At 38.8% G+C, this 24,331-nt stretch overlaps 1 protein-coding gene across 3 annotated transcripts in view; it reads right to left on the reverse strand.

Annotated features, from left to right (window-relative positions):
• Positions 1–1,760: 1,760 nt before the first annotated feature.
• Positions 1,761–24,331, reverse strand: part of SYNPR (synaptoporin) — a 327,584-nt gene continuing 305,013 nt past the window's right edge. For all 3 annotated transcript variants that reach the window (XM_023200533.1, XM_023200544.1, XM_023200536.1), the window contains 2 exons: positions 9,429–9,620; positions 1,761–3,478 (listed from right to left, as the gene is read on the reverse strand). In XM_023200533.1, coding sequence (XP_023056301.1) covers positions 3,221–3,478; positions 9,429–9,620 — 450 coding nt within the window. In that variant the 3' untranslated portion in view covers positions 1,761–3,220. The remainder of the gene's footprint in view (positions 3,479–9,428; positions 9,621–24,331) is intronic.

Here is a 24,331-nt window from a genome sequence, read left to right on the forward strand (position 1 = left end):
TGGGGTGTTAACTCCCCTGCATTTCTAGGCTGCACTTGCCTGTAGGCTGTGGCTTCAGAAAAGTCCCAGGGCTTTGAAGAAGGCTTTGAGGAAGAAAAAGGAGAGTTGAGGAAATGGCAGTGCAGTGATTCTCACCCAGACAGTCTGATATCAGGGCCCACCCATTTAACTTCTTTGCTTTACCTCCTCCTAAAAAATCAAGGGTGGAGGAAGGTGAAGCCACACCCTGAAACACAGCTAGTGAGCACTGAAGCTGAGATTCCAAATTAGTCTTATTGGATACATAGACTCAAACTCATTGGCTACTCTCTTTCTATGGCTCACACCTGTAATTCCAGGACTTTGGGAGGCCGAGGTGGGCAGATCATGAGGTCAGGAGATCGAGACCATCCTGGCTAATACAGTGAAACCCCGTCTCTACTAAAAATACAAAATATTAGCCGGGCGTGGTGGCGGGTGCCTGTAGTCCCAGCTGCTTGGGGAGGCTGAGGCAGGAGAATGGCGTGAACCCCGGAGGCAGAGCTTGCGGTGAGCCGAGATCACACCATTGTACTCCAGCCTGGGCGACAGAGCCAGATTCCATCTCAAAAAAAAAAAAAAAAAAAAAATCTACTGCTCTTTTCTTGAAACCTGAAGGAATAAATCAGTTTAGCAAAATCCCCATTGGGTTAAAGCAGGTCTTTATTGCGAATCTGCAATGGACCATGGAAGCATGTCTCTATCTCAATCAGGGCAGGTAGTGTTTTCCATTTATCAGTGCCCAGAGTGCTTTGGAACTGTTAAGGGTGGTAAAAATCACTGCTGGTTAGGAGGATTTCTCCACTTTGCCGAGTTCATGACAGCTTGTAAAGCAGAGGACACTTTCTTCTCCTGCACAGTGCTGAAGGAAGCAGTCAAATTTAGTCATTGTCCCAGGATATAAGGGGGAATTGGGAGTGGGAGTGGGAGCCGGGAGAACTCATGCCACATCGCCTCCTCCCACTCCCAGCCTACTGCCTCCTAGATGCTAAGAGTTAAGGCCTATTTCCTTATCCTCAGGATGTTTTTCTCGCTTGTCTTCCTCTAATCCTCTCTCTATTCTGTAGCCATTGAGATCCTTTCAACATGCTAATCTTATCGTATCCCTCCCCTGCTCAAAAATCCTTCATTGCTTTCCCTTAGCTTCTTTAGGATAAAGACAGAATTCCTGATTAGGCCTTCAGACAGGTTTCACCCATGTCCCCATCAGCAGTCACACTTCCCGAAAAGCCTCTTGTTCATTAAACTCTGGCAACCCTACATATTCTTCCTGTCTCCTACCATCAGAGAGCTTTGCCAGGCTGTTCTCTGCCTGGGACATGCGTCTCTCCCACCTTGTCCTTGCTTAACCATGTGTAGTCTTCAGGTATAAAGCTTCTTGACCTCTCCCTAACTAGTTCAAACCTCTCTGATAGATGTTCCTGTGGAATCCTGTGCTTCTCTTTGTTGCACTCAGCATAATTGGGGTGTGATTATTTTAATGCCGGTCTCTCCTAATAGAGTGTAAGCTTCTTATCATACAGCCTGTTTTTGCTTTTTATTACTGCATTCCCAGCGGCATGCACAGTGACAGGTGCATAGGAAGTCCTAGAATGGTGGAATGAATGAACGAACCTCACTGGGCTCATGAAACAAGGACAGGGTGACAGATTGGAGGCACTGTGCATTTAACCCTTGTTCGTTCTGTCATTGTTAAAGCCAACCAGGTTCTACTGTTGTAATTGTCCATTGTCCAGCCAGCATTGTATGCAATAACTTTATTAACGTCAAATAGATATCACAATATGGTTTTATCCAACGGGATTCAGAAACTGGTTACAGATATCATCTAAGACACAAGGCTGTTTTGTGCTAAAATGCTTCCAACATCACCAATCACACGACGAGTTTATACATCGATAACAAGTTTTATCTGGAAATACAGATGCTCAGCTTGCCCTCTCTATTGGGTCCTGGTGTTTCAACTGAGTTAAAATGAGGAAGTGAAGATTGGCATTTTCTTGATAATGAATACATTCTGGAGAATATTTCATGAGAATCCTCTTTGGGATACAGAGTGGCATATGGAAGCCATTTTTAATTTATGGGCTACACTCAAATCAGAATTAGTAAGTTTAGCTGTGACTTGAGAATTTTTAATAATTACATTGAGGAGCATATTAGCTTTACAAATAAACAGGATTTAAAAGTGTAGCTGGTAGTAGAGGTTCTACAGAATATTCTTTATAAATAAATACTTCAGCAAGGCAGTATCTTGACTATGGTATCTATATCTGCATCTCCATTATTCTAAGAAAACAACACTCCATAAACACAAAGAGTTATTGGGCCATGTTATTTATGGTCCACAAGATAAGAGCCACAAAAACACCATAGAAGGTTACAAGAATGCAAATATTTAGCTAAGTAAATAGAATAAATGTTGGGCAGTTATCATATGTAACACTAAATGTCTACCAATAGGGGAAAAGAAAAACTCAAATCTTAATTACAATGCATTCAGAACTTGGGTAAAGCCAGAGAGACAAATTTGCAAAGTATACAAGGTAGTGAATATATTCCTATAAATATCCACTTGGCAAATCCATGGTGCAAACCAGAAAATTTTTGTAAACACAGTTCAAATGTTCATTTTGTGAGAAAATGCTTATTCATGCACTTAAATCACGTGAGCATTGATTTATCACGTAAAAAAAACCAGAATAATTTTCTGAAACAAATAACTCAGAGACTCATTTTCCTATAAGACCTAAAACTAAAAAAAAAAAAAAAAAAGACATGCATGTTGTGATACACCCAATTGTCTTCTAGAAATTATTATAACATCTTTTGCATGAAAATGCATAAGCAAACTCAGTGCTATTCGATTTACTTTATGCATATTACATACTAGAGACTTTAAGCTACAAAATACTTCTACTACTTTAACACACATACAAAATGACCATGAAAGTATCTGTATATATAACAAGGTACTCTCCAATTAGCAATCTATGATGAATAATATATCTCCTCATGTCATCTCATCTCTAAGTATCATTTATCACAACCCAGGACTTTCTGCCTTAATGAAGACTAGAGATCTCTGATTTACATTCAATACTCTCTGCATTAATAATTGATTGAAACTCTTAAAAAATTCTTCTACCACTGAAATGGAAGGTGGTGAGGTGATCTCCAGAAGAATGCAAATGCTACTCTGTTAAATCTGATTGGTAAAGGAAGTGGGGCCAGTAGGCTGTTGGCCAAACTCATCTGAGGATGGCCCCAAACTCGCCTGCTGACTGTACCCACTGCTTGACCCATAGCTGTCTTGGTTGTAACCACCTTGATTATAGCTGCTGGAGTGCTTCTCCATCGGATCTGAAAGATATCTCTGTCCCGAAGAATGCCAGCCGGTCTCCTTGAAAACAAACCATATGTTTCCAGCCCAGAGAATAAAGTTCAAGAATCCAAAGACCTGAAGGAGAATCAAAGCCAATGAATTGATAGACTAGACAAAAACCCAAGAAAAATTTCAATTTTAGAAAATCCTTCACAATACAAAAGATCACTTTTCACTTTAATGTTGAGTCCTCTTCCAAGTTTTCCATTTGGAACTGGTATTTCATTTAGAATATTTGACCTTTATTAGATGCACTACATGTCAGGCACTGCATAAAGGGCTTTATGTTTATCAATTCCCTTGGTCTAAGAATCAGTCTAAGAAAAAGTTGCTATTGTCATACCCATATTAAAGATGTGGAAATCTTGTCTAAGGGCATGTGGCTTGCTGAGTAGTAGATCTGGGATCCAAACCCTGTTCTGGCTCCACAACTGGAACCCTTACTTAAGGCATCATTTATTCTCCAAATAAAGTACCCTTCATGGTGTGTATGATATTTCCAGATGGCACAGGGCTGCGAATTTTCACTTTAATAATGGTACATTCATTTATAAGGCTTTCTTCTCTTTATGGTTAGAGATACTGCTTTTGCTTTTCCATTTATTGTAATCATATAAAGAAAGTGAGTCAATTAAAAATATAGGATAAGCAATGGTACAGGTGATGTGCAAATAAACATATGCATGATAGCATATTGAGAGGTTGACTGTTTGAATAACTGCACTTTCTGTGCCTCTCACAGGGATAAGTGAATGTTGAAACCGGACTATGAACAAAGTGCAGGTTTCAGAGAAATACAAAGTATTTTCGTAAGAACTGGATGTGAAACTTTCCTATGGAAATTCCTCCTACTCTCCAGGAGGGTGTCGGTGAGTCAGAGGACTGGGTGTTGGTTGCTTCCCCAGGGCCTAAGGTTTGATGGAAGCAGAACTGTTTGCTGTTGCATGAGGCCCAAACAGAAGTCCTCATTCCATGGCTTGTTCTGCAGCCTTTTCCAAGGCTGGTTGATTGACTTGGGAATTAACTACAGGCAGTCTGTTTTAATAACCCCCCTAATGGAGACAGGTAACAGTAGTATAATGCAAGGCTGTGATAACATTAAAGTATATTTAGTCACCACCCCCTAGCATGATGCTGACCAGTCAAAATGGACTTGGGCAGTGGCCACTGTCCTGGAGTAGGGTGCTGGAAGTCCTTTGCTGGGTCAAAATTTATCCCTTGGTTTCTGGACAGTGAGATGATCCATAGTGGCTTGTGAGTAGTGGTGGCAGAGGGGCCACTGGTGTAGTCAAGAAGCTGGGCCTTGGAGACTTGGAGCTGAGACTACCAAAATATTTCAATATTTTAGCAGCACATGAATGGAATCTTAGTCTCGGAGTAATCTCTATAGGCTTTGAAATCAAAGTGCCATGGGGACTGTATTTTCTTGCCCTGCTACCTGGGACAAGGCATTAAGTCTGTAGACTTCATTTTTGTTTTTGTTTTGTTTCTTGTACGGAATGGAGACAAGAATTCCTTTCTTGGAAGATAGTTGGGAGGATTAAAGAGGGTATGTGTAAAGTAGCTGGACAGTGTTGGACACATTAGCAAATACTTACTAAAGGTAAATTATGTTCTGAATCATTTTCTAAAATATTTCCGTGAATTGTATTTTGTAGACTTTTTCTTTTTCTTTGCTGCAGTATAAATTGAACTGAGGCATAAACAATGAGACCGTGTTCTTGAGACAATAGCCAAAATCAAGTGTCTAGGCTCCCAACTGATCTAATTAAAGACTGGTTTATCCAGACCTCCCTCCTTCTTCCTTCTCTCCTCTTGCATCCTCTTTCCTTCCTTTTTACACTAATTGAGAACCTATTTTGTGCCATGCTCTAGGCTACCTGCTGAGGGAGATACAAAACATAAATAAGGTGTAATAGTTGCTCGAACAAAATAAATCAGTTAACTACTGACAAAACTCTAATTTGCATACAGGACCATTTTACCATGTGTATGGTAACCAGAATATTTTCCATTACAAGGGGGATCTTGATTAAATTGCACCTTTGTAAGTATATGCCAATATATGAGTATAAAAAAAATTATCGAAGAGCCTGGGAAACATAGCAAGACCTTGTCTCTTAAAAAAAAAAAAAAAATTAGCTGGGCATGGCAGCACACGCCTGTAGTCCCAGGTGTACTCAGAAGGGGTACTTGGAAGGCTGAGGCAGCAGTATCCATTGAGCCCAAGAGTTCCAGGCTATAGTGAGCTACGATTGCACCACTGTACCTCCCGCCTGGGTGACAGAGCAAAACCTTGTCTCAAAAAAAAAAAAAAAAGAAAAGAAAAAAGGAAATGAATGAAAGGAAAAAAGAAAAGGAGAGGAGAGGAGAAGAGAGGAGAGAGGAGAGGACAGGAGGGAAGGGGAGGGGAGGAAAAGGGAGGGGAGGGGAGGGGAGGGGAAGGGAGGGGAGGGAAGAGGAGGAAAAATTATCAAGGGATCTTTTCAGGCATGGCTCTGTCCAGGGATGTAATTTTAGCTATTTCCTATCTATTGATCTCTCTCTTTTCCCTGTTACCATTAGGTTTTTAAAAAAGGGATGCTGAAGAAAAACTTAGACATCAAGGAAATGCTACTTAAAAGTAAGAAGGTAAACAAGGCATTTCAATGGGCATATTTAAGGAGTACTCATTTTTTAGTCCAGCATCACAGATCTCTTGGCTGGCACATTTTAGGGGCACTCGGGCCCTTGAACTCCTTTTTGCCCTTTTGTTGCAACTGAAATTGGGGTAAGAATTTGATTCAAGCTCAGACTTGGGGACGACAGAAAGAGAGATTGAAAGACACTCTACATAACATGCAAAAAATGGGAAGAGAAGATCTAGATTGTCTAAAGAGATGTACTAAGATTTTTAGGAGTGAAGCTGAAGAAGCAGAAGTGGAAATTATGGCTAAAATATTTGTGCTCAGTGAAACTTTGAAAGAAATTGAGAGACTAAAAACTATTTCTTCCTCCTCTCTTTGGGCTCTAACACTATATGACATTTAAGAATGATCGTATTTTAGTAGCCGTTTTCAGTTGACACGTATTGAGCATTTGCCATAAGCTGGGCATGATGCTAAGTATTTTTTTAATAGATTATCTCATTGAATTCTTTCAATAGTATTGAGGTCTGTTGTGCAGTCATCCCCATTTTACAGATGATAAAACTAAGAATTAGAGAGTTTACCTCAGCTCCCAATATTTGTAGTATCCGGATATCTTACCTACATTTTAGTGTTACTGTAAAATTATAGGTGCCAAACTGCTTTGAAGATAGTAAATTTGTTACCAAGGTAGAGAATATGATTATTATTTCCTGATTCATTTACTTGTAGAAGTCATTTATTGTGGTACGTGTCTGGTTCCTACTCCAAAACCTATGTTTGCCCAGCAAAGTGTGTTCTCTGAGTCATGTTTCTATTACAACATTCACCAAACCCTCTATTCGTAACTGATGAGACTGAGGTGGACATCTGGCCTAAGGTGGGCTAAAAAGATACTCTCTACCAGAAATTTGCAATAGGACCTGAGTGATTTTTGTTCAGTCCAAGCTGTTTCTTTAAAAAATACATAAAAACTTAGAAACTGTAGAGTGGCTGTCTTCTGCTGTGTGGATGAAAAAAAAGAAAAAGAAATGAAATTTCATCTGAAAAGAGAGAATAATGTAACAACCATGCAGAAAGGGACAGGGACACAGAAAGAAAGAGAGATGGGAGATGGAGGATGAGAACCGTCCAGCTTCCTGACAGTCTTCCAGTTCTTGGCTGCTAGGTTCTGCCCCGGGAAGACACACTTTTAATGTCTTTCCAACTATTTTCAGTTTTTGCATAAGCTAGCTCAATATGATTTGAAGCCAAACAATTTGTAATAAAAATATTGTGTTTTGGTTGATTAATGTCCTTTCCCCTGCTTTTGGTAATAGAAATCTGATTTTCTTTGCAGAGCCAAGTTTCAGTCAAATGGCTTGAGTTCTCTCCTGGTACTTTGCATTTTGAGCAGAGCAATGCAAGGTTAGGTAAAACTTTCCACTAATGGCAACTTTAAGCAACAATTATTTGGTACTGAACATCTAGAACTCTCATTCTGTTCTAGATTCTGCTCTTTCTAGAACCTGTTTCTTCAGGTTTCATCAAGTTGTATGAGCTACTTAATGTCCTTCCAAAAACTTGTTTCCTGTTGTAGCTAGAGTCAGCTTTGATTATTCTGATGCATACAAACATTGGTACCAGAAGTGGACTGCAAAAACAGATTTTAGGGATATGACGATTGGTTTGCCTTAGCCAGTTCGAATTGAGTTTTCTGTCCCTAGGACCTGGAAGACTGTTAACTGATACGGATACATCACTACAACATCACTGGACCTGTCCTTTCACACACATCACATTATTTGGTTTCAATTCATTCTTTATTTTGGTTTTAGGGACACATCACATTGTTTTTCGTTCATAGTTTCTATCTTTTAGTCTAAAAATTATTAGATATATCAGAAGTGGAATTAGAAGAAACATGCAGAATGTCATAATTTATTGGGAGTTAATTATTAAACTGACAAACATATCAAGCAATTTTATCTTTGTCCTGTTAGATTTTGAGATCAATGTTGTAATAGCTTTCATTAAATACTGTCTATAAAACAAACTACAAAAGTATAAGTAAATATGGTAATGTATACTTCAAAGTATTCATTTACAAGTGTGGTCAGCAATGAATAAAAATGATTGTGAGACCCTAATGCAGAGTTTATTTTCATGGTTACTATCTCACCAAAGCAGAAATCACAGGCCAGTCAGAGTAGCAACCCTTTTTTCTCTTCTTAAGTGCCTTCCCAGATTGAATTTCAGAAAGCTGTAGAAACACAGGTTAATCTTGAAGCAAAGATAATTATTTCTAGGGTGTGCTAAAGAATGTTCTTTCAGCAAACACTGCTGAGCCTTCTATTCTTTGATAACTGCTGCTTTTTGCTGCCGTTATAGCTTATGTATTTCTCAGATACAGCTTCTTTCTTTGGAAGAATACAAGTTCTTACACTTATAAATTAAAAATCCAATTTAGTGTCCCTGCTGTCAGATTTTCTTTTTTCTTGTGAGAGCCATACTCTTGACGAAAACATTTGACTTTGTTCAACTAATACAGTGCAGCTTTTCTAAGGTTATAAAGTAACTAAACCAGAAGCATGGAGAAAATTCAAAAATTACCATAGCTATTATGAGTACTTTTTTACATTATGAATTTCTTTTTTTACCCTACTAGGTCTGTGTATTTTTCTCTAATCAGTTGGGTATATTCTAACTACATGTGGCTTGAACAGTGTTTTCTCCCCAGGAACTTGTATGCGCTCAACTATTCCTTTTAACTTTTGTCTGGCTTCAACCTTAAAGTTCAGATTTTTTTTTTTTTTTGAGACTGAGTCTCACTCTGTTACCCAAGCTTGGATGCAGTGGCCTGAACTCGGCTCACTGCAACTTCCACCTCCTGCGTTCAAGTGATTCTCATGCCTCAGCCTTCCAAGTAGCTGGGACTACAGGTGTGAGTCACCATGCTTGGCTAGTTTGTTTGTTTTTTTTTGTATTTTTAGTAGAGATGGAGTTTCACCATGTTGGCCAGGCTGGTCTTGAACTCCTGACCTCAGGTGATCCTCCCACCTTGGCCTCCTAAAGTGTTGGGATTATAGGCGTGAGCCACCGCGTCCGGGTAGTGTTCAGATTTTATATTTGCTTCTGGCTTACAGTTTCAACTGAACTGTCACCTAAGCAGCAGCTGCCAATACCTGCTGGGTTCTTATTAAGAACTCCTTAATTGGCAACATTACAAATGATGGATTCTGACAATAAAACACCTGAGGGCCAAGTAATCATCCTGCACCTGAGGTAAACTATCTCACCTTTTGACTGGCCTAGTTTTGTAGGCAACAATTTTCAAGATGACTTCTGAGATATTTTTCTTATTATTTTGACTGGCAAACAAAGATATGAACAGTAAAGCACAGATGAAAAATACTTACCACAGAAGTGTTTAAGCTTGACATAACAGGGCTGTGGACAGCCATGCATTTGTTGGATGGCTGTTTGCAAGCTGACATTAGTAGCAATACTTCCTTGGGATCTGTTGCAACTTTGACGTCAGACAGTCCTTTTGCCCAAGCTGATGAACCCACCAACCACAAGAACGAAAAGACTACAGTGACAATGAAGTCCTACAGAAACAAACCAGAATAGAAAACGGTAAAAGAAAATGTGAGTTCTAGAAACAAGTTGATTTCTTTATATAACTATTTGGTTTGCTTTTTGGAAAAATTTAAGATCCCATAGCACTGGAACCAGCGAAAACGTTTTGAAAAACAAATAAAAGAAAGCTTTATGATATTATATTTATCTTTCTATAAAATAAATAGTCATATGTATTAAATGCTTACTATATCCCAGGAATGATGCTAAGGACTTTATAACCCACACCTAACATCCCTGTAAGGAATGGTACATCATCCTATTTGCAGATGTCAAACTAACATAGAGAACAGTTGAATAGCTTGTCTGAGACTTCACAGATAATTCGTGATGGCATCAGGATTCAAACCCAGGCAACCTGAATACTGAGTCCAAGTTCTTAACCACCAAGCTGTCGTGATTCCAAACATGTGGACAGATCTGCTAATTGTTTAAGACTCTTGGATGGCAATGTTCACTCATTCATTCATTCATTTGTTCACTTAACAAACCAGTGTGTTATCTATATGTTATTGGTTAACAACGTGTTAACCAATGTGGAACTATGTTAAGTGGAAGACAATAAGAGCTGTAATGTTTCTGAGTGCCTGCTATGGGTGAGAGGTTTTGTATAAAATTATTCTTACAATAATCATGTTAGACAGTATTTTTATGCCCATTTTAAAGAGGAGAAAGCTGAGGCCGGGTGCAGTGGCTCAAGCCTGTGATCCCAGCACTTTGGGAGGCCGAGGCAGGCAGATCACGAGGTCAGGAGATTGAGACCATCCTGGCTAACACGGTGAAACCCCGTCTCTACTAAAAATATAAAAAATCAGCCGGGTGTTGTGGCAGGTACCTGTAGTCCCAACAACTCGGAAGGCTGAGGCAGGAGAATGCAGTGAACCTGGGAGGCAGAGCTTGCAGTAGGCCAAGATCGTGCCACTGCACCCCAGCCTGGGCGACACTGTGAGATACCGTCTCAAAAAAAAAAAAAAGAGAGGAGAAAGTTGAAACTCACAGATATAAGGTAACACATAGAAAGTGACAGAGACAGAATTCAAATTTAGGTGTGTCTGGGCCTGAAAATCATCTGCTGTTTGCAGGGGAAAGAAGCTTTTATCCATATCAAACAAACTTTCTAGGATTTAAAGGGACTATATATATGTTTGACTACAGTAAAAATGTTGCATACTGCTTACCTGAAATGATAAAAATACCGACCAGGAAAGAAAACAAGTAAATCTGATACGCCAACAGAAACAGGCTGCTCTTTTGCTCTTAATAATAACCTCAAGTAGAAAATTTGGCATGCATTTGTTTCCTGCCCGAGGGCATAGTGCATCTGACTTGCTCTGTATCTTGCTCTCATGGTGTGGCTGAATTATTTCTCATCATGATCCCATGATCTACACTGAGGGAACTTTCACACTCTAAAGATGCTGTTGTGCCAGACATTTGTTAGGTGTGATTTTTGTGGAGAATGTTCTGGAGGGTCTCACTACTAAGAGTGGCTGAATCTTCTGCAAGTCACTCCATCCAGTGGCTGTTGTGAATTATGTAACTCACCAGTTCACCTTTTTTCATGCTGGCTCTAGAAAATTAAAGGCCAATGTGTGACCCATTCATAGGGTTTTGATGGCATGGGTATTTTAACCCGATTCCTTATTTTGTTTTATATTCCCTTTCTTCTTTTTTACTTTTCATTTTTATTCAATTACACCTTGGTTTTTAAATGTCCTTATGAGCCTTTCTGAGATTAGGTAGAGGTATAAACAAGCAAACAAATACAATATCTACAACTGTTTCAACAGTAATACAAACATTTGGAATAAAGAAACTCAAGTGTTGGGTCTGAATTTGAAATTCTATACCTGGGGTATAGAATAGGGTATAGAATACCCTGGGGTATAGAAAAGGGGGTCATCTTTGGTGACAGAAAATTTAGCATTTCAGAACCAGGTAAACCTGTCTCCATCTCTTTCTAATAGTGGCAAATAAATAACCAGATTGACTGTGTCAAATCATGACTTTCTGTTCATGTTCAATCCGGTACCTTCATTCATTCATGCTTTTTTTCAAATAGTAATTTTTGAGTAATGTGTGAGTATTGAGAAAGGTCTTACAGAGGATTAAAAAATGCAAAATATGGGCTCTGTTCTCTCGATATGACATATTTGTTAGGGCCCACAGTCACCTTAAAGCATTACCTATAGTATGATGGTTTTCATTATTTATATTCATCATAATTAGAAATAGACTTGTAGAAAGGCCCATAGAATGGGGAAATACTTTAAAAAGAGTAGTCATGTGAATACCTTTCAATTGGAAATTGGAGAAAACTATGTTAGATTTATTTGTTCAAATAATAATATTCATACGTAACATTTATTGAGTGCTTATTATGTGTCAAGTATTATTCCAAGTTTACATGTTTTGACTCATTTAATCCTGACAACTGCACCACGAAATAGGCACCAATCCTGACCCCATTTACAGTTGAGGAAATGGAGACACCAAGGGGTATAGCCTATGCTCCCAGGCTACAAACCTGTATAGCGTGTGAATGTTCTGGATACTGCAAGCAATTGTAACATGATGATGATAAGTATTTGTGTATCTAAACACATCTACACATAGAAAAGGTACAGTAAAAATATAGTATAAAGGATAAAAAATAGTACACTTGGATAGGGCACTTACCATGAATGGAGCTTTGCAGCACTGGAAGTTGAATGTGAAGGCTTAGGACAGACATTGCTGTGCACTACTGTAGACTTTATAAATTCTGTATGATTCGACTACACTAAATTAATGTTTAAAATAGAGTGATTATGCTACCATAACATTACGATGGCTATGATGTTACCAGGGGATAGGACTTTTTCAGCTTCATTATAATCTAATGGGACCACCATCACATATTGTTGGTGATCCATTGTTGACCAAAACATCCGTAATGGGGTACATAACTACTGGCATGACCTAAGCACAAGGCTTGCAGTTAGATCAAATATGGGATAACTTTCTCATTTGTGTTATTTAATGCCATGTAATGGTCTGCCTTAAACTGTCTTCAGTAGTATCAGAAGTAAATAGCTCACACTTGAGAAGTGAATTCCTTCTGATGGTTCAGAATCCAGTTGTTTACAAATGTGATCCCTGTCTGTCTAACAGAGATAGTGTGGATACGGAAGATATATTTTAACATTTACTGCTAGGTTATCATGATTACATTAAGCCTTTGAAGACCTTTTCTGCTCACTTTTCTTGTCTTATTTATTCCCATAGAGTGAAGAGGCTGCCCTTCAAAATGTTCTTCAGTGTTTCCAAAAGGTGCTTATACTTGTGTTCTATGTAGTCCCCATAAAACCCCAAAAATAGTCAGAGGAGGCATCACTGGCCTTATATTACAGATGAAGAAACTGCAACTAAGAGTATTCAGTGATTTATTTGCCCATAGTTTATTACATGGTTCATAAATGTACTCTGAGCTATTCATCTCATTCGGTACCTAAACAACTTTGACATGAAACCTGGATGTGTTTCTGCAATATATTTTAAGTATCTGTTCAGTGAACCAAGAAACAGCTTCCTCAAGTAAGGAAGCAGACTGGTTTAATGTTGGCTGGGTGGTTTGTTTCCATTTAGTTTGTTGCCCTCACTTCTCGTAAGTTGCTGTAAGCAAACATATTTTTTGCTAAACATAATTAATAGTATGAATCTGGGTGTCTGGGATCACCCTGGGGTATAGAAAAGGGGGTCATCTTTGGTGACAGAAAATTTAGCATTTCAGAACCAGGTAAACCTGTCTCCATCTCTTTCTAATAGTGACACAAGCAACTCCACTAGATATTGATAAAAAATAAACAAATATTCAATTTCTACCTATTAGTAAATATTACCAGTATTTTAATCCAATGACTTTATTGTCTGTTTTGGTTACTTGATGGCTTTGTTATTTATTTCTGTTGCTGACACTTTTATACTGAGAGGCTATACTAGAAAGTGGACAGTCCAAAGAGTCACTCTCATCTGCACTGTAAATGGATCACTTTGCTAATTCAGCCTCCAATAATTTTAGAATGACACTATAGATCAGGAAACACAGAAAGCAAATAGCAAGATGGCTGCTCAGCTGGGGGCAGAGCTTTGGACTTGTCTTGGAAGGGAGCTAAAAAATGGCTAGCTAGATAGAACAAGTTTCTGTTCCATCCACTTATGGGATTGTTTCATTATTTCATTTGAAGTATTAATAATAACGACATCTGACTTCCAGAGAGCACCTACAGTTTTTAACGAAGATCGTATGACCTTCACAACAACTGTGTGAGGGAGAAGATCATTATATCCATTTTACAGATGAGGAAACTAGATTCAGTGATGTGTCCAAGTTGTCACAAGTAATTGAGATTTGAATTCAGAACATTGGGTTCCCTGTTTAGTGAGTGTTTTTTCATTATGCCCAGGTTTTCTGAAGTTTGGGTTGCCTATCCTGGTGGGAACGAGCAATAGACAATATTGCTACATCCCTACATAGGGAGAAAGGCATTCTCCTTCCCAATTTCCTTTCAATCTGACTAGTAAAGTCTCAGTTGGGTGCTACACTGTTTTCAATGCTTAGTTAACAAGTGTTAATCTTTTAATTATTTTCGTCAAAGAAAACTGGCTCTAGGCTCAGATCCTTCAAGTAAGCAATGGTATACCTACGTAGCCAGAATACAGCACTGTTCATTTTCTGTTGATGTATGTTTGTCTTCTAACTATGTCAAATAATGCTGGATTTCTACATTCAATAGTGGTCCAGGGTCTTATTCAAAAACACATTGATTTAAATTTTAAAAATGACTTAAAGAATAATAATTGTGGCCCTGGTGGTAAGAGCAGGGAATGAGAACGCCTGAAGAAATCTAATGCAAGCCATAAATAGGAGCTGCATATGTAATTTTAAACTTTAAAGTAGCCACATTTAAACAAAACAAAGAGAGAAATTGATGCAATTAATTATATTAATATATTACATATTAATACAACAAACCCCAATATGTCAAAATTATTATTTCATATAATCAATCTAAAATTATTAGTATGCTATTTTACTTTTTTGGTACTAAGTCTTTGAAATGTGATGTGTATTTTACACTTACAGTACATCTTAACTCATAATAACCACATTTCAGTGCTCAATAACCACATGTTACTAGTGCTATCCTATTGGAAAGCATAATTCTAATCCACAATTAACAAATGGAAGCATATTTATATCCATGGTCAAGTGACAATGATGCCCTTTTTCCTGTTTGGACGATGCCACACTTTCTTTTGGTAGTTTGGTCTGAGATGGTCCAAAGCTAAGTCATCCCACAGCTTAGCTTTGACAAGGCCAGCATCCCTCCCACATTCCTCTTGGCCTGTAGAGTCCCATAGTTGGGTTTATATGATCACCCAATTCATTGCCTCAGTGCTCTGGTCTGAAAGCAATTCAGTGTGACCAAAGGGAGGCTTGGGCCCTCTGTGTTGGCAGCCCAAAGAAGGAGGTGGGTGGCTCACAGGGGCAGTTCTGCCAAGCATGAGCTGCATTTTGTGTTAGGTGTAGGGGGAAAGGCTGGCTTGACAACTCTGTTAACAAGACATGGCAGGCCAGTGGCTGGTAGATGATGAAATTACGAGGATGAGAGAGGGGAGTAGCAGAACAGGGAAGAGGAAAAGGGAGATGGGGAGACAGGAGGAGGATAGGGAAAAGAAAGTGGAGGGGGAAGGGGGAGAGTTAGGGGAAGGAGAAGGGGGAGCAGGGGGAAGGAAGTAAAGAAAGGGAAGAAAAGGAGGGGGAAGGAATTGGGGATGAGGAGAGTGAGGGGAGGGGAGCACAAAGAAGGGAGAAGGAAGAGAAAAAAGAGGAGGAGGAGGCGGCGGCAGTGTCTGAGAGTAGGAAGGGAGCTCCCTCTCTCCTCCAAAGGAGGAGAAAGAAAAGAGAGGAATAGAAGATTCAGAGGTCCCACCACCATCAAGCACTTATCACACACTAGGTACCGTGCAACATGCTTTATATGCACCATTTATTTTACAACAACTCTATGAAGCAGGTATTACTACTGTTTGTATTTTATGAGTAAGAACACAAACTCAGTTTCTGGAGGTAAATGGAATGAGTTTAGACCAGATTTGGAGTTTTTGGTCCCAGGAGACTAGTCCCTCTTCTTCCTGACATTGAGTGTGCTTAGACAAATCCCACTAATCCCCTAGACTTTGTAATCTTTAATGACAAATCCACTGGCAAAGTGGCTTAAACCTGCTGGGTGAGCTCTAGATCCCACTCAATGCCAGGCCTGCTCAGGCCTGGTGTTTTAAATAAGCAAAAGGAATTCTCCTGGGGTAAGAGTGGTCAAGCCATCAAGTTTGCTTATCTTTACTAGAGAGGAGAAATTGAAGTCAGAAAGTCTCTGATCATATGCAAACAGCTAGCTCCAAGGAGCCTGGCATGTGAGTTAGGGCTTTTCCATTTTGGATGAGAACTTCCCACCCTGTTTGTCTTTTCGATAGTTATCTCCAGTCTAATAAGCCAAGGACTCTGGGTAGCAGCCACTTCATTTGCGAAACACTTACTTGGAAAAATGCCTCTGAATTACCTCTGGTTCACACCCTACCTCAGTTTTTCTTACGGACATCCAAGAGCTGGAGGCTCCACATTTATCCCTTACTGGGGGTCTCTGTGCCTCCTCCAAGCATGGTTTTCTCTGAGCTCAGGCAGAGCTCTCTGCAGGAAGAGGCCCACAGAAGTGGTAAGGGACAGAAAACCAGGCTGCCTATATTTTCAATGTTGTAGCTGGAATAAATTTCAATTAACATCATTGTTGTTATACTTTTAACTGGGGAGGTAACAGTTTCTAAGGAGATGATTTTGTGACCCTTTCAAGAGATGATCATGATGATAATGATGATAGTGATAATGGTGGTGTTGGTAATGGTGATGATGATAAGAGTTGCCAACACTTAGAGAACACTTATTGAAGTTTTACATACATTTGCTTCTTTAATTTCCCAACAACCCTTTCGGGGTAGGTACTATTGTAATCCCATTTTATAGTTGGGATATATTACTTAAACCCAGTTTGAAAGGTGCACAGCCAGGATTTCAACCGAGGGAATTTCGCTCCACAATCTATGTTCTGAATCTTATAAAAACACAGTTGCTTTTAGAAGGCCGTGATTCTTTAGGTTCACAACACAAATTAAGCAGGGATACAAACATGGCTATCATTTATCTGTTACTGTGTATCATACACTGTGCATTCCATGCGTTACTCGTTTAATTCTCATAATGACACTTTGAGGTGACTATTATTGACTGTATTTTACAGGTGAGAAAGTCAAGGTTCAGAAAGATTAAGTGATTTACTAGACATCTCAGAGTTACTAAGCTGCTAAACTTTGGTTGCAACATAGGTTTGTTAAGCTCCAAAGTCTGTGTCCCTCACTGGAAGGTGAACCTCATTGTATTGAATGAAGGTCTACCATATATAAAATATGATGCCTTATCTATTCCACCTCATTTCCTCTTCACCGCAACCCTGCGAAGTAGCTGTTAGGTTTTCTATTTTACAAATGAAGAAGGAAAGGCTCAGAGAAGTTAAGTACGTAGAGAGGTTGGGTACCAAACTCAGGTCTGTTTGACTCCAAATCCCATTGATTTTTTCGTTTGTCCATTGCTGTTTCTGTCTCTTTTCCCAGTCATCTGTTCACAGTTTATTATCTTCCCTGCTATGGGCTGTGTACTGTTCTAAAGATGGAAGAGAGTGGGGGAGACCAGCCAAGGGAGATCTGTTCTCCTCCCTCCAGTGGCCTATATCTTTCCAATCTCTACACTGCCTGAGTTGCTTCATGTAAGAACTGTAAGATACACTATTGTAACACTGCCAATTAATCAGGATTTTGCAAAAAGAGAGATGTAGTGGAAGCTGATGTTCTTCTGTTACAAGGCCTGGGTAATGATCAATCATCTTGTTTTATGCATGAAGAATCTGGCTGATGCTTGAGAATCAATGTAGGGTTTCATTGCTTTTTCCTCGAAGTTATATTTTATTATGATTGACATACTGCACTTTTTCTTTTCTAGACTGCTCCCAGAGAACTTTATCAATTGATCTGTGGTTGCTCAGCTGTAGAATAGATACTTTCTATTTCTTGTTTTTAACTTTTCTTGTGAAAAGAAGATTTTTAGATCCCCTGCATCTCTCTCTTTATTTCAGTTACAGGCAATTGATTTTATAATCTTGGTGCAAGAGGGAGGTATTCCTGGCTGTTTGGTGAACTCCGAATAGATGCACAGTCTTTACTAGCTTTCTGCAATAGTGTCGTAAATCATATGTTAAAAACACTCCTCAAAACCTGATTTAATTTTCCATTGATCCTGCCTAATCTTTTTATTACAACTAGCACAAATCTTTCAAAGCAAGTCAATAGTAACATTAGCAAATTAATAACTGTTCAAGATAAATTAATAGTATTAGTAGTAGCATTAATATTAACAGCTCTATTGATTCTATGTTTACTATGGGTCAGGTGCTGTGCTAAGCCCTTTACATTCATTATTCTGCTTGATCTTCATTGAAAATTTTTTATGTTGGTCTTATTATATATAGGTTTTTAGAATAGGAATTATCACATAGTGGTTAAGTCTGCAGTCTTTGAGATCAGGCAGTCCTGAAGTCGAATCTCAAGTCTTTCCAAGTAGCCCTAGAACCGAATAAAGCCTCAGTTTTCCAACTGTAAAAAGGGGCAGTAATGAGATACATTTTCATAGTATTTTTGCCAAGGATAAAAGAAGTAATGCAATAAAATGCTTAGCCCAGCTCCTGAAAGTTCACTCTATTAATTAGTCTTGATACAGGAAATTCAGTGACATATTATAGCTAAAATACAATATAGAAAAGTATATAGGCATTATCCAGTGGGTTTTGATGGCCAAATACATTAGGTGGGTTTACTCATTTATTTAGCAAATCTCTATTGAGAATCTACTAGGTGCCAGGTCTTGGAAATATGGTAGTTAATAGAAACAGACATGGTCCTAGTACTCATTCCGGTAGAATAGAGAGCTGTTAATCACAAAGGAATGTATAATTGCATATAGTGATAATAGCTTTGTAGGAAAAGGATTTGGTGTTTTGGAAATTTAAAAATCAATACCTGGGGTGTACTGACCAGCCTAGGGAGACAGAAAGTGACACAGATGTGGTTGCATCCAGGATCTTTTTAGGTTTCGTCCTTGGATGGTTCTCAAAGCAGCTTCAGGACTCACATTGAATAATAAATACAACACAAAATGGCTTATCTGGAAGGCCTACGAATTGGCCTCTAGAGGGAGTGTTGGACTCCTCTACTACCTGCTTGTTCCTTTCCTAGGAAAAATGCATGTTGATACCGGGTTGGCCAGGACCAAAGACTTCTTGGGCTATTTGCTGGAGAGGTAGGTATTAGCGTGAGGAGAAGACTGCTTGTTTCTTGGGAATTTTGGTGGCTCACATGGCTGCTGAGACTATTGTCTCTCTATACTTGTCCACCTGCAACCCTATGCCTCTTAGAAAGACAAGTGATACACAAGGTGAGTCCTAGGGGTAAAGAGATTTGGGGTGGATCCATTCACACAATTAAATGTTTTTAGAAGAGTACTCCTGCCTTTCTGGACCCTAGTACCCTAGCAATTTGCTAGGAAAGTTTAGGAAAGCAACGGGGGTTGTTGAGTGTTTCTAAATGAATTACTATCTCATATAAGAAATAGCATCCTTTCCAAAAAATTGGTTATTGGTTTTGACACATCCATCAGTAAGTGTGAAAATAAATAACAAGCCCAAGATCCTAGACCAGAGGTGAGGCAACTGTTAAAACCAGGCTGAATGTCTTAAAAATAATTGGGAAAAGAATAAATTTGTGTAATTAGTCAAAGATCAATCTGAAAATTTGGGAATGCTTATTGAATACCATATTAATCTTTCATGTGTTTATGCATTTTTTTAGCACTTCCAAAATATTTTGGGGGCTGCCATTGAATCAGCTAGATGAAAATGCTAAGATTTAGTTAATTAACAACTAGCCTTATCTACTTGACACAAAACATCTGGGCATTATAAACATAGCTGGAAAACACCAGATGTCAGGCAGCATATAAATGAAACTTCTGGAGGAAGTGTAGCTTACAGGAGACACGGTGGAAGACTGGAGTCAGGAGCAACCGGACTTAAACTTCATCTCTTACATATACTCTGGACTACAATGTTTTTTCATCAACTGAACAAAACTACCCCCTCACAATTTGTTCTTTTGTATCTATACAAACCATCTGTGAAGGTAAATTCCAAGACATGTGTGTATTGACAGTTATATATGTATATATGTGATTATCACACAAATAGACACAAACTTATTTTTTAAAAAAACAGATAACACAACCACCTTTTTTTCTCCATACAATGGCAGATAGTAGAAGCATGGATAATTAAAATATTATATAATTCAAACTAATTTTTTAATTTTTCTAGGTATGTTGAACTTACCCCACCAGTAACCTATATTTGAAAATGGATATGTTCTATGGGAAATGTTTTCAAGCAACTACACTGAGAAATTTTGAGAAAATGACTGTGCATGGTTGCAGTTGCACCTATCGGTAGTCCCAGCTACTCAAGAAGCTGAGACAGGAGGATCCCTTGAGGCCTGGAGTTCAAGGCCATGGTGCGCTATGATTGCACCCGTGAATAGGCACTGCTCCAAGGTAATCCAACAATTACCTCAAGGATACCTAAATTACCTCAAGGATACCCCATCTCCAAATTAAAAATTAAAACAAAACAATAATCGATCAATCAATCAATTGCTAGCAGGCCTTTCAAGTGCTACTTTCTGAATCAAGTAAGATCCTCTCTGAACTTTGCTTTATGTTCTTTGCAAACGCCTTCCCCAAAACCAGAAAAAAATGCACATCTTTCTCTTCCAGAATTACATAATATTAGGGTGGGAAGAAACTGCTGATATAATTTCAGGCTGGCAAATACTCCTTTGAAAACATAATCCTATTATTAACTTACTATTCTACACTACTGGTAATCTCCCAGAAAGGACATGGAAGAGTTGATATCTCTGGCTGGAAATAATGCAGTGAAGAAGTCAACCTGATGATAGATTTTAAAGTTCTCTGGTCTTCAGTATTCAAATCTGTAACACGGGACAGGAGTCCTTCCCTTATAGGGTCATTGTGAGGATTAAAATTAAATACAAATGTTAAGCATGGAGACTGGACTATTTTAGTCGTTGCATTAATGATTGTGATGATGATGGTGAAGACAGTGCAGTTGTCAAGTGACATGGCCTTATTTGGTCATGGCCAGTGATATTTGACCATGAATTCAACTGAAATAACTTTTTTTTTTTTTCTTCAAACTGGATTCTGACGTTAATTTGAAAATAGGATCACTCTGTTGAGGTTAAATAATTATGGCCCAAACTTTTCCAACCTAAAGTGTGAAGTTACTGGTTCTTTTTTTTTTTTTTTTTGATTTCTAAAAATCTTTATTGAGGATTAATATTAGAAACTTGCAATACAGTCTAACTGATTTTTGACTTTGTTTCTGGGCTATTAATGATTTTTTTGTTGTTGTTGTTACTGGTTCTTTGTAGGTAGAGCTTCAAACCTATTTGGCAATACTTAGGCATCTAAGGGTATAGGTGGAGTTTGTGCCTGTGTGAATATTTCATTTGGTTGCAATACGTGATTGGAAAAGAACTTGTGTGACAGTGTAAAGACATGCAGGGCCATTTGAAGTTTTGTGTAGGAGAATGAGCCATTAGTGTGATCAAGGAATGCTGTGATCATATTGCTACATTGCAAAAAGCACTGTAAGGTCCTTGGGCATAGGACTATCTTAATCACCTGTGTCCCTAGTGCCTAACCTAGGGGAAGGATTGTGACTATATTTCACACTCACTCCCACCAGCCTTTTTTTTTTTTTTTTTGCAAATGAGCAAGCGGCATTTACACAGTTAGGTTCATGAAAAGAGCTGCTATTTTTTAAGCATTCCTTATGCCTTTCTAGAATTTAAGACCCATTATTCTGTCATATATCAACCCATCTGTCAGCCTGCAACAGATGGTTAAAATGAAGAACTTCTCAAATATCAAGGAGGAAATTATTCTGTGCTTTACCATCTACAGCTTAAATTCAGTCTGACTTCAAAATATTCCTTTGCCACTTCCCCACTTATCATGTGAAGTGGAAAGTGAGAAAAAAATATTGCATTTGAATTACAAATTAGAAGCCATTCCTCAAGAAGATGACTAGTGGATTCATAGATGTTTTTATTCTGACAGATGGAAGGAGAAGATAGACCTGGGTTCTAGTCTGTTATGTTACTTCTTAGGCACATAGCCTTTGGCAATAGATTTGACTTCATAGGCTTTTATTTCCCCAGTTGTAATAATAAAGAATTTATACCTTGTCTTAGAGGGTTGTTGCAAGAATTAAAAAGTAATAGACAATCTTCTAGGGCGATATCTTGCACAATTAGGCATGGGATAAATGACAGATATCATTATTTTCACCATCAGTTCTCCCCTTTTGTTCTTGTCCACTTTTCCTAAAAATTATTCCAGATAAAAGATTCTGTGTCTCCGGTATGCAAGATTGGAACAGGTGCTTAAAGAAAAAGTGGGAAGTTGTGGATAAAGCTGACGTGTGTGTGTCTGTTTCTCTGCAATGTGTAGTGTTATACAGTGCAACCCACCAAAATGTTGTGTTGTTGTTTGGTATGTGTGTGTGTGGAGGTAGGGAGGGATATACAGAAGGAAACATGTAACTGAAATGAAGGGGGCATGCATGCTTTTCGTAAAACTGAGAGTACCAGGACTTCTGTCCAATCCTTCCCAAAGAAAGTGATCATATATTTTCTTGGTTTTCATTTCAGTCTGGATGAAAAAATATTTGTAATTTTTACTCTGTCTAGGCATAAATAGTAATTGAATCACAGCTTATGTCGCATGCTTTCTTTAGATGATTTGACTTATTTTTGTCAGTTCTATCATATTTCCAATATATAACTGTTAGAATTTCACATTCACAGTTTTTTTGCAGTGGGAAATTTTGGGAGTGTAGGCTCCCTGCCTCCAGAATTATTCTTTTGTAAATGATGCTGTGTATGGTGGGAGATAATGGCAGCCCTGAACATTTTAAGAAGCAAGATTTGTCCTAGAGAAGGACTTTTCGACTTTATGTATGACAAAACTTCCGGACATCTTGTTGAAATGCAGATTCTAATTCAGTAAGTCTGGAAGAGGGTCTGAGAGTCTGCATTTCTAACAAGCTTCCAAGTGATGCCAGTGCTGTCACTGGACATACTTTGAGAAGCAAATCCTAGCCTGTGAGGAAACCTCCTCCATAAAAACTTCCCAGTCTACTCCAGAATCCACTACTATCTGTGGCCCCATTTACATACATTGCCATTCTGTCTCATTTGCATTTAAGTAGGTCTCATTCTGCCAGTTCAACTTGAAAATAACTCTATTCCTACTTTCCCTCTTTTAACATTTATTGGGTAATTTTTATATACCAGGTATTGTGCTAAATATTACCCATGGGCCCGATTTCAACCCAGCTTCTCACTTAACACCCAACGTACATGTCTGTATCTCCCTAATACACATAGCATCTTCCTCCTTTCCTCATATGTCTATGTTTCCAATCCCAAACCCAGACCATGTTTGGTTTATTGATGGCAGTTCCTCTAAACTCAGCCAAATCTTGCCAGCTAAAGCTGGTTATGCTGTCGTGTCCCATACCTCTATTATCGAGGCTGCTGCACTTCCTTCCTCCACTACTTCCCAACAAGCTGAACTGATTGCTTTAACTCGTGCGCTCTCGCTTGCCAAAGGAAGGCACATTAACATTTATAGTGACTCCAAATACACTTTCTACATCTTCCATAACCATGCTGCCATTTGGGCTGAAAGAGGTTTTCTCACCACACAAGGCTCTTCCATTATCAATGCGTCTCTAATAAAGGCCCTTAAGGCTGCTCTCCTGCCAGTCAAGGCTGGGGTCGTTCATCGTAAAGGACGCCGGGAACCAACTGATCTTACTGCTAAAGAAAATGCCTATGCCAACAGGACAGCAAAAGAAATAGCAAATGCCTCCACACCCACAAATACTCCAGCCCTCACTCCAAAAGACCAGTCTTTTTCTTTCTCCTCAATCACCCCCACCTACTCCTCTTCTGAAATCCTGCTCTACCAGTCTTTTCCAACTCAGGGCAAGTAGTTCTTACGTCATGGAAAATTCATTCTTCCTCACCTTAATCCAGGAGACAAAGATTATTTTACTTATTATCTCTCCTGAATAGGATCTGCAATCAGAATGATTGAGCTTTTCCATTCAGACCACCACTCACACCTATGGGAAAAGGGTAATATAATAGATCATTGGCTTAACAACGGGGAATGCTATTCATGTGATGGAAAATGGGGACAAAAGGCTGTGGTACGTAAAACACTATTCCTTCCTTGGCCTAAAAACTCATTGCCACCTACATTAAAAGCTAACATGCCTGATTACTGTTTTTAGAGAACTTACTTTATTAGGGTAGTTCCAAGCTCAAAAACATGCTAACTGGCACCTTATTAGCTACATAAAAATGCGCCCTAGACCCGAAACTTACTGGA

This window comes from Piliocolobus tephrosceles, chromosome 2 (genome assembly GCF_002776525.5).
Source record: "Piliocolobus tephrosceles isolate RC106 chromosome 2, ASM277652v3, whole genome shotgun sequence".
Classification (NCBI taxonomy): domain Eukaryota; kingdom Metazoa; phylum Chordata; class Mammalia; order Primates; family Cercopithecidae; genus Piliocolobus; species Piliocolobus tephrosceles.